Raw genomic sequence first — 10896 nt, 5'->3', positions numbered from 1 at the left:
CAAGCGTCGCCACTCTTTTTTCCAACAGACCAATGGTAGCCCTCAGCTCCAACAATGATGTCGACTCAGGTGCTGGTGCTTGAGGAATCTCGACTCTGCTCCCTACACCCCGATGTTGAATCTCTAACTCATACAAAGATCTCCAGAAGATCTTCTTCTTCTTCACCGTGAGATGATGCATCCAATCCTCAACACCTACATCAATGAGTCCTATCCCATCATCATATCCAGGATCTAATATCCGAGACAATAGTTTTTCTTCACCCGAGTCTGCAGGCTTCAAGATGCTATGTATGTCCTGGCAACAAAACAAAAGAAACAAATTAGTGACAAACCAAAATAAAAGAAACATAGTTGCACCAGTTGTCCTAATTGTCCCACGACCAATAATCTGTAATATTGCATAGTTGTACCAGTTGTCCTAATTGTCCCACGACCAATAAAAGAAACATAGTTGCACCAGTTGTCCTAATTGTCCCATGACCAATTAAAGAAACATAGTTGTACCAGTTGTCCTAATTGTCCCACGACCAATTATATTACATAGTTGTACCAGTTGTCCTTATTGTCCCACGACCAATAATTTTAATATTACTATGTTGTACCACTTGTCCTAATACCACTACCAACAAGTCAAACATAGTTGTACACTATTGTCCAATAACCAAACCAATCAAATACTAACCTTTACACTTGTTCCAATTGCTGAGTTTATATCATCCAATGGAATGTCTTTCATGCATACATCGGCGAACTTGTGCTTGCACATCCTCGGACAGTCTTTCTCTGCAGGTACGGCTTCTCGAAATTTTCGCCCAAGGCTAGGAATACACTCAAAAGCAAGTATCTAGACACAAAGTCAAAAAATTAAACCACTAATAAATGTAAATAATTTAGATTCTATAAACTATTGAATGAGAATTACCTGTAGAGGAATAATGAAACCAGACAAGGGACATTTTGCTTTTTTGCCTTTCATGGTGCCATCAAACTTTGCCATCACACGCCGAATCTCCTTCATCATGTCATCGAATGTGTAACGCCCCCAATGGAATGATTTACACACATTCAAATCACTGACAACTTTGAGCAAGAACGGATCAATATTACCATCAGTCTTGTATTTCGCCTTCACTACCTTGCATAAAAACCAGAGGAGGGCCATTTTCTTCCTGTCCACAGAAGGATCCTTCATTTCATCTAATTTTTCTTCCACCTCCCCAATCTTGATTTTATCATCCCTACCAAAGTGCTTCTTAACAAACTTTGTGTTCCCCAAATTGTTGTAGTCAGTCGGATAATCACGACAGTCAAGTCCACTCAAAAGCGCATGCTCTCCCAGAGAATACCTTATCGAAACTCCGTTAACAACAAACCAGCACTCACTAAGCCTATCAGTATGAGCAGTGTGAAGGAGAAGCATCTACAACCCTTGATTCATGTGGTTGGGCTCCTTGAACATGTGAAAAATGTGCTTAAATTGAGGATGCGCTCTGAACCATGCTTTCTCCTCATCAAGTTTTTCAATCTTGTCCACAACAGCTCTAACTGAGCACCTTGTCAATATCCTACAACCCTGGCTGTACTCGGTTGGACCGAAGTAAAGCTTCTCAGGCACCATCGGTTGCCTGCCATCATCGGCATCCTGAAATAAAAACAAGAAACACAATCATGAAATTTAGTTGTCCCAGTTATCCCAGTTGTCCAAATGCCAAACGTAATTTTGTGCAAATAGTTGTCCTAGTTGTCCCAGTTGTCCGAATGCCAAACGTAATTTCGTGCAAATAGTTAGTTGTCCTAGTTGTCCTAGTTGTCCAAATGACAAACGTTATTTCATCAGTCACAGTTATTCTAGTTGTCCCAGTTGTCCAAATGCCAAACGTAATTTCTAATCACACATAGTTATCCTAGTTGTCCTAGTTGTCCAAATACCCAACATAATTTCATTCAAATAGTTATCCTAGTTGTCCTAGTTGTCCAATGACCAAACATAATTTCGTTTAGAGTATACTTACCTCTAAATCTTCGTCTGCCTCTTCGCCATCCTCTTCTTCCGCTGAATTTTCTTCCTCTTCATTTCCTTCCTCTTCATGTCCTTCCTCTCCTTCTCCCTCGTCGTCTTTCTCGGGTGTCCCCCCTCCGTCTTCGTCTGCTTCTTTCTCGGACTCCTCTTCTCCACTATCTTTCTTGGATTACTCATCCTCGACTTCCTCTTCCCCTGTTTCTTTCTCGGATTCCTCTTCCTCGGCTTCTTTCTCTGATTCCTCTTCCTCGGCTTCTTTCTCTGATTTCTCTTCCTCGCCTTCTCTTCCTGAAGCCTCATCCTCAGATACATCTCTCTCGCCTTCTTTCTGGGATTCTACCACACCCTCTTCCTCAGCTACTGTATCCGCTAAACCCACTTTTTCAGGTTCCTCGCGAGATTCCAACCGCTCCTCTGGTTGATCCGTCGCACTTTCTTCCATGGGTGTTGGTGCGGTTTCTGGGGCTTCTTTGGTGGTTTCCGTACCGGCTGGTTCTGATTCCGTCAATGATTCTTCTTCTCCCCGAGTTTCTTCATGGGTTGTTTCTTCATCATTCGCCGGAGGGTTTGGTGTTATTCCGGGTTCTTTATCTTCCATATCTGCTTCTTCGCTGCGCTTGGGTACAGATTCGTTCGAATCATAGACCACACCCTTAAGTCGAATTTTAGCCATCGAGTTACGCTGGATTTAGGGTTTGTCTTGATGGAGTTAGAAGGCTCAAATTATGTAATATATAGTACGGGAATTGAAGAAAGGGTTGTTGAAGAAGGAGCAGTTACAAAATCGAGCAAGTGTCGTTTGAAGGGGGAAGTTACAGAATTTTCGGAAGAGAGAAGGAAGTGGGGAAGAATCGGGGAAGATGAAGAGAGAAAGGGGGAGGGAGGACAAAATTTGATTTTCGTTTTTAAGGTTATGTTGAGTGGTTTTCAAAATTAAATTTATTCGGTTCGGTTTTTTTTACCCAATTCTCGGTTTACCAATTTCAATTCCCTGATTTTTGATTTCAAATTAAATAATTTTTTTTTTATTTTATCCGGGTATTCGGGTCGGATATAAAACGGGTGGGTTTAACCTAGGTATTTTCGTGATTTTTGAGATATATAAGGATAAGGGTATAATTAACCAGGTTTCTGTTAATAAATTTAATTCGAAAATAAAATTGTTTATAGGGAGATGGCTTTTTAGCCAACTTTTTCTCCACATGTGGCTTTTTAGCCTCGCACTCCATTGAATCACCCTATGTCTTCTGTGGTAGGGTGGTTCCCTGTGTGGTCTGTAATCTGTTTTCTATCATTTTTTTATAATATTCCTCAGAAAAAAAATTTTTTGGTATTTTTCGTTAGTAAAAAAGTTAACAAAATGATGTGCTCAAAGACAAAAATCAATTTGTTTTTTTTTTTTTTTTGACAACAGACAAAAATCAATTTGTTTTCTATCAAACTTTGTTACTTTTCTGAATCATTTAAAAACTAATATATTTTTTTTCCAGAACACACCATCTTTGAATCTTCACTATAAGCTTTTGTTCTCTTATTCAACGATTTAAATCGACGACTATATTTTTTCACCCCATTTAATACTCGTCAACTACACACACACTATGCATATGCAGCTTTGTATATTTATAGCTCTTACTCTTCAACGTGATGGTCATATTCATTTGGTTTTCTCTAGAGAAGAAGAGAGAGAGAGAGAGAGAGAGAAAATACTTAAAAGACTTTACTTTTTTAGTCTTTCATATCGATTTTTCTTGTTTTAAGTGTTGATTCTGCAGTTCTTGAGGTATGCGGGATTCTTTCCTATGATTCTGACCCAAGAAGAGCGAGAAACTCATAAAGTTTACACCTTTAGTTGTCCCTTGAGTTTGGATATTCTAAATAGTTTTCAGATGCTGTCAATGTGTTTGTTGAAATGTCTAAATGAGATGATTTATCTAAGAAGGCACCAATAATTGGGTTGGTGATGATAGCAAATGACCTCAGTAATATATATTAATGACAGTTGTTGGTTGATTACTTTAGAGAGAGATACGTTTGTCAACGTTGATATTGATCTTAGTTAATGCGTGTGTGTGCAGGGGCTTTGTAAAATTTGGAGCAACAAGTTGAATAATCCTGTCTTTTATATATTGTTGTTTTATTCAGGAGATGGGTCTTTCTCTCTCACTGCTCTTGTCTGCTTGGAAAGAAGTCTTGGCGAAACAGTTCTTCAGTTTCAAGAACCCTGTCGAGAGCTTTCTTCAAATCAGATCCTTTAGCTTGAAAGGAAAGACGGAGGCTTGACATCAAGAACCAGCATTTTCAAGAGAGACAAGCCGGAAAACTCTCTTCAGACTGGTATGGAGAGGTCGTTGAGCTTCAACAGCTGGGAAGTCCCTGTAGGAGGCAAGGTTGAACCGATGAATAAAGCAGATGATCCGATTCTCGACACGGAGAAGCCTACTCGAAACACTTTGAACCGAAGAACCTGCGAGAGAATCCAAATAACAAAACCCACGATTACTCCCCCTAAGCCTTTTGTGTTCTTCTCCCCAAGACCAATCACCGAGCTTGACGCAGCTGCAACTACGCTTCAGAAGGTGTACAAGAGTTACCGGACAAGAAGGAATCTAGCGGATTGCGCGGTTGTGGTAGAGGAGCTCTGGTAAGTCACTTGATGATCCTCCATCTCTCTCTCTCCTTTGTTAGTAATGTGGTTCAAGTTGTCGACACTTATCCCTTCTGTGTCTTCAAATGTTTTAATAGGTGGAAGACTCTGGATGCTGCAGCTCTGAAATTGAGCTCGGTTTCCTTCTTTGAAGAAGAGAAACATGAAACCGCTGTTTCCAAATGGGCACGAGCTAGAACACGAGCTGCGAAGGTCTGACACCATTTCCACAAGTTGTTTTTTATGTTGAGATCATATCTCTCTTTACAGCGGAAACTGATGTGATATCTTACATTGTTTTATCATTTAGGTTGGAAAAGGCTTGTCAAAAGATGAAAAAGCTCAGAAGTTAGCTCTTCAGCATTGGCTTGAAGCCGTAAGTTCCAATAAATAGCTATGGACTTGAACAAATCGTCCTGTTTTGTGACTATAGTCTCAGTTGTGTCTCTTCTGCAATTACAGATTGACCCACGCCATCGTTATGGCCACAACTTGCACTTTTATTACGATGTCTGGTCAGCAAGCATGAGCGCACAACCATTCTTCTACTGGTCAAACCCATATCCATTTTTATCTCTTTCTGTTGTGTGAATCTGCTCTAAACTCTGTTTCCACCTAATTGAAACTGAAGGTTGGACATTGGCGATGGAAAAGATGTTAATCTTGAACACCACCCAAGAAGTGTTCTGCAAAAACAGTGCATTAAATATCTTGGACCAGTGAGTATTTTTCAGTTTCACCTGCCAAAAAACCTTGTCCGTTATACTGACCATTTTCTTACTCATAAACATTTGTGTTCTTCAACTTGTAGATGGAGAGAGAAGCCTACGAAGTGATAGTAGAAGATGGGAGGCTAATGTATAAACAGAGCATGAATCTGATTAATTCAACAGAGGAATCCAAGTCGATTTTCGTACTTAGCACCACTAGAACCTTATACGTAGGGCAGAAGAAGAAAGGTGTTTTCCAACACTCGAGTTTCTTATCTGGAGGCGCCACAACCGCTGCAGGAAGATTGGTCGCCCGCGATGGTATCCTCGAGGTAATTTCCATGTTTTACGATGTAGTTTTGCTTCCCAGTTTAAATCTCTTATACACCCTTTATATGTAGGAGCTAGTAAAAATCTGAAATACATTTTTTTCTCAGGCTATATGGCCATACAGTGGACACTACCTCCCAACAGAAGACAACTTCAAGGAATTCATAAGTTTTCTGGAAGAGAACAAAGTTGATCTCACCAATGTTAAGGTAAGGAAACCAATTTTTTGTTAACTTGATTATAAATCTGAAGAATGATCTCTATTCACTAATCTAAATCTGAATGCAGAGGTGCTCTGTGAATGAGGAATATTCGTCATTCAAATACGAAGAGGAATCAAAAGAAGAAGAAACAGATAATAAACCTGCAGAAACCAGCGTTACAGAAGAGAAAGAGAGAAAAAGACCGGTGTTCGACCTGTCCAAGAGGCTATCTTGCAAATGGACAAGTGGAGTTGGTCCACGAATCGGGTGTGTCAGAGATTATCCAATGGAACTGCAGTCACAAGCATTCGAACAAGTCAGTTTGTCTCCTCGGATTTCGCCTACTTATGCACGTTTCCCACCATACGGTCCAATTCCTTCTCCAAGGCCTAGTCCTAGAGTAAGGGTCTCTCCACGCTTAGCATACATGGGAATCCCAAGCCCTAGAGTTCAAGTAAACTGTTAAGCCATTGCTCTTAACTTAATTCACCAAGAAGTGAGTGTTATATGATATGACCCTTAAGCTAGTGAGGTGTGAGAAAGGGTTTATTGATCTCCCACCCTTTGTTTTTTGATTCATTTCACATGAATTTCTTCTTTTAGCTCACTTTTGTTAATTTTGTCTCTCTATTTTTAATAATTCGTTCTTCGTTGGTTAGATGAATGCCAAGGCTGTAAATCCATTACTTCTTATCAATATAATGAATAATCTTCCATCTGCAAACTGGATCAAAATAACAAATTGTTATATTATGTCCCCCTTTTTTGGTAATATATGAACAAACATAAATGTGAAAGAGTTCCAAGAACATAGTTCTCCTCTATGCTCTATTCGATAATGCATCCACGACTTCACTTGGACTTTTGATGTGCTCTTGTGTACTCTTTAATCCACCTTGACTTGATCGTTCCGTGGTATTTATTTTCTCTAGACCATTTCCAATGGTTACCTCTATTTTTCTCTCTAAAAAAGAATATTCTTAATATAATCTTTTTGTTATTAACACCTTTTATTAATAAAATTTATGAATTGACTCCACTTATTTTTTTACAAAAAATTATATAAATTATAATACTAACTTTGATAAATAAAATTTGTGAATTAATCTTTTATTTTACTTTTTATAAAAGTTTTCATAAATTATAGTAATAGTAACCTTTGACTACTAAATTTTTTAAATTAATCCCATTTATGTTACTTTTTTATGAAAGTTTCAACATATTATAATAATATTAGAAGTTAAAATTCATAAATTAAAAAAAAATTGCTGTTATTTTTCGTTTATTTTATGTATTTTTAATTTGCAATTACTTTTTGTAGTTTAATTTCAATGAAAATTTTTATATTTAATAATATTATATGTTTTTTTTAAATTATAACCAAAATTATCATATTTATATTCACAAATAATTATACTTTTTGCATAAATAAAAAGATTTAAAAGTTAAAAGATTATTTTACAAATAAAAAATCCACCTCTATTATAGAGGGAAAAAATAGAGTCCCTCTATATTTGAGGAAAAAATAGCAATCTCTATTTTAGAGGTGAAATAGAGGTGGATTGGAACATAATCTCTATTTTTACCTCTAAAATAGAGGTAGGTTGGAGATGTCCTTACACTGTATTTGACCGAACATTCGGCAAATGCGTGCCTTTTTCCTCCCTTTTTCATGTCTTGGAGAAAAAAAGCAATCTTCACCTATTTTGGTATTTCTTATAGATTTCGATGTTGTTCAGTCTTATTAGAATAGCTATGTGTTCAGTACAATTTTTCTCTCATAAAGATATGCCCCCTACTCTTGCAAGTTTTGGCAAAGAGAAATATATATACTATCAAAAGGGAATTACTTTTTGTGTTCAAACAGAATTTTTTTTGTTTAAGATAATTTTGTTTTTGGATAACTGTTATTTCTGTTGTCAAACAAGTCAATTTATTTTAATATTAATAAAATAATATATTAGTTTAAATTAAGATTGTACATAAATCCAAAAATTTTAGTTTAAATTTAGATTTATTATTGATTTTCTTAAATATATGCTATATGATTTATCAAAAATCATAATTCTACAAAAATAATAAATCAGATATTAAATTTGATTTAATATAAATAGTCAAATTTAAATAATATTTTCAGTGACAAAGATGAAAATGATATATCATTGTATATTTTTATTGAATAAATTTTAAAATATTTAAATATTTAAAATATACAAATATTATGAACGGACATGTTAGAATTATTTTTTTAATAACCGCGATCTTTTTCGGATTAATATAAATGGATATATTATAATAATATTTTTATATTGTGGTACTTTTTAGATTAATATGAACAGACAAGTTAGAATAATGTTTTTTTAATCGCGATTATATATAATATCAGAAAAAATAAATTAATAGAAACAAATTATATATAAACAGAAAAAAAACTTTTATCACTTATTAGAAAATTATATCTAAACAAAAACAAAACATAAATTATATTACAAAATTTGATAAATTAAAAATAGTTTCCGTACGGGCGTAAAAGATAAAATAGAATCTAGTAATTCTTATAATGAGACATATATTTTTGAACATATCAACAAGTTAGTTAGATTATGAAAAAGTTTGTTATAAATTACAATATCAACGTACTACCAATCGGATGAGACCTCTTCTTTATCTTTTTTGCTCTGAAAATGTTAACATTTCTAAATTTTCACCTCTTATTCTTATTCTTCCTTTCCTTCTTCTTTAGCATATTTCTCGTTTAACCTTCCTTAATTTATCTAAAAAAGATGGATAAATGTTTTATTTTCGTATGAGAACTACCATATAACATCAAAACCCCCCAATACTCTTTGTCTGTATCCCCAGAAAATCAAAGATAAAGACTTTTATCACCACCCTCAAAACAAGTTCGAAAAATGTCAGTTTTGACGGTCTGTGATATAAAACCCGAGAGCAAACCATCCAATTCCAAAATAAAACCAAACCAAAAACACGATCTAAACGCAAAATCAACCTGTATACCCAAACGTAAATGAAGGTAATTTTTTTCCTTCGTTGTTGTTCTCTTTTATAAACTTTACCTTATGTCGAGCTTTGTCCCAACTAACTAGTACCATTCGAATCAGGTTTTTTTGGACCATGTATAGCATAGTTTATCCATACCAGTCATCCTATCAATTGAAGCTTGATATTTAAGTGTATTTTTTCAACATTATGTATGTAATTCCACCGAGTAACACAATCCAATACTATACGTCCTCTTTTGAACTTTGCAAACTCTACCCATTCTTTACATGATTTCAGCCTTGAATAAAAAGACCTTACATATTTTTTAACATTGCGAAACTTATGATGCTCTAATTTATCTCATCCAAACTAAAATAAATTAGCAAAATAAATTAACAAAAGTAGGAGACCAGCCCCCCCCCAACGATCAGGATGAAGACATTGTTGTAACTGTTTTGTTTTGTTGGTAGTGCCAAAGAGACATAAAGATCTCGATTAAGTGATTCGCTGAAAAAAACACACATATTTGTCAGACCAGAGAGAGAGAAGATGCACACCACCAAGCGAGAAGGACCTCCTTCTCATATAAGACATTAAGACTAATGATAGAACAGCTCTGACTCCAGATCATAGAAGATAATGATAGCTTTGAGTGGGCGAGACTGAAACAGAAAAGCATGGGACATTAACCCATGAGTATATAATATAGCTTCATGTGTAGCTTCTACTACTTGCAAAGACATTCATATGCAAGTAGTGCTCCTTCACGCCGTCTTAAAGAATTTATGCAGCCAAAACACAAACAAAATGAACTTGACACGTGATACAGAAAAATATAGCACCAATGACATAAGAAAAATTGACAAGCCACTTCAATGGAATATTGACATGCGAACAATCCTCTTCATGTGAATATATATCAATTGTGTAACTGAGGGAATGTAAAACTGAGAGAGAGAGAGAGAGAGAGTGAGAGAGAGAGAGAGTAGAAACAAATTATATATAAACAGAAAAAAACTTTTATCACTTATTAGAAAATTATATCTAAACAAAAACAAAACATAAATTATATTACAAAATTTGATAAATTAAAAATAGTTTCCGTACGGACGTACAAGATAGAATCTAGTAATTATTATAATGAGCATATATTTTTGAACATATCAACAAGTTAGTTAGATTATGAAAAAAGTTAGTTGTAAATTACAATATCAACGTACTACCAATCAATCGGATGAGACCTCTTCTTTATCTTTTTTGCTCTGAAAATGTTAACATTTCTAAATTTTCAGCTCTTATTCTTATTCTTCCTTTCCTTCTTCTTTAGCATATTTCTCGTTTAACCTTCCTTAATTTATCTAAAAAAAGATGGATAAACGTTTTATTTTCCTATGAGAACTATTATATAACATCAAATATCCCCCAATACTCTTGTCTATATCTCCAGAAAATCAAAGATAAAGACTTTTATCACCGCCCTCAAAACAAGTTCGAAAAATGTCAGTTTTGACGGTCTGTGATATAAAACCCGAGAGCAAACCATCCAATTCCAAAATAAAATCAAACAAAAAACACGATCTAAACGCAAAACCAACCTGTATACCCAAACGTAAATGAAGGTAATTTTTTTCCTTCGTCGTTGTTCTCTTTTATAAACTTTACCTTATGTCGAGTTTTGTCCCAACTAACTAGTACCATTCGAATCAGGTTTTCTTGGACCATGTATAGCATAGTTTATCCATACCAGTCATCCTATCAATTGAAGCTTGATATTTAAGTGTATTTTTTCAACATTATGTATGTAATTCCACCGAGTAACACAATCCAATACTATACGTCCTCTTTTGAACTTTGCAAACTCTACCCATTCTTTACATGATTTCAGCCTTGAATAAAAAGACCTTACATATTTTTTAACATTGCGAAACTTATGATGCTCTAATTTATCTCATCCAAACTAAAATAAATTAGCAAAATAAA

At 35.1% G+C, this 10896-nt stretch overlaps 2 protein-coding genes across 2 annotated transcripts; one reads left to right on the top strand and one right to left on the bottom strand.

The window, feature by feature from the left end:
* Positions 1–2192: 2192 nt before the first annotated feature.
* Positions 2193–2696, bottom strand: LOC112089202 (myelin transcription factor 1-like). Its single transcript, XM_024160184.1, has one exon. It carries the CDS (start codon positions 2694–2696, stop codon positions 2193–2195), a length of 504 nt encoding a protein of 167 aa, XP_024015952.1.
* Positions 2697–3814: 1118 nt separating this feature from the next.
* On the top strand, positions 3815–6631 carry LOC18025745 (IQ domain-containing protein IQM4). Its single transcript, XM_024160234.1, is given in 10 exon segments — positions 3815–4005; positions 4102–4286; positions 4289–4667; positions 4769–4883; positions 4981–5046; positions 5133–5221; positions 5302–5389; positions 5482–5712; positions 5818–5919; positions 5999–6631. Coding segments are annotated over 9 exon segments (1566 nt in total). The 5' UTR covers positions 3815–4005; positions 4102–4171; the 3' UTR covers positions 6380–6631.
* Positions 6632–10896: the final 4265 nt, after the last annotated feature.

The sequence above is a fragment of the Eutrema salsugineum genome, unplaced genomic scaffold (genome assembly GCF_000478725.1).
Source record: "Eutrema salsugineum unplaced genomic scaffold, Eutsalg1_0 scaffold_12, whole genome shotgun sequence".
Taxonomy (NCBI): domain Eukaryota; kingdom Viridiplantae; phylum Streptophyta; class Magnoliopsida; order Brassicales; family Brassicaceae; genus Eutrema; species Eutrema salsugineum.
The sequence above is the reverse complement of the archived record's forward strand: the minus strand, read 5'-3'. Positions and strand labels throughout refer to the sequence as shown.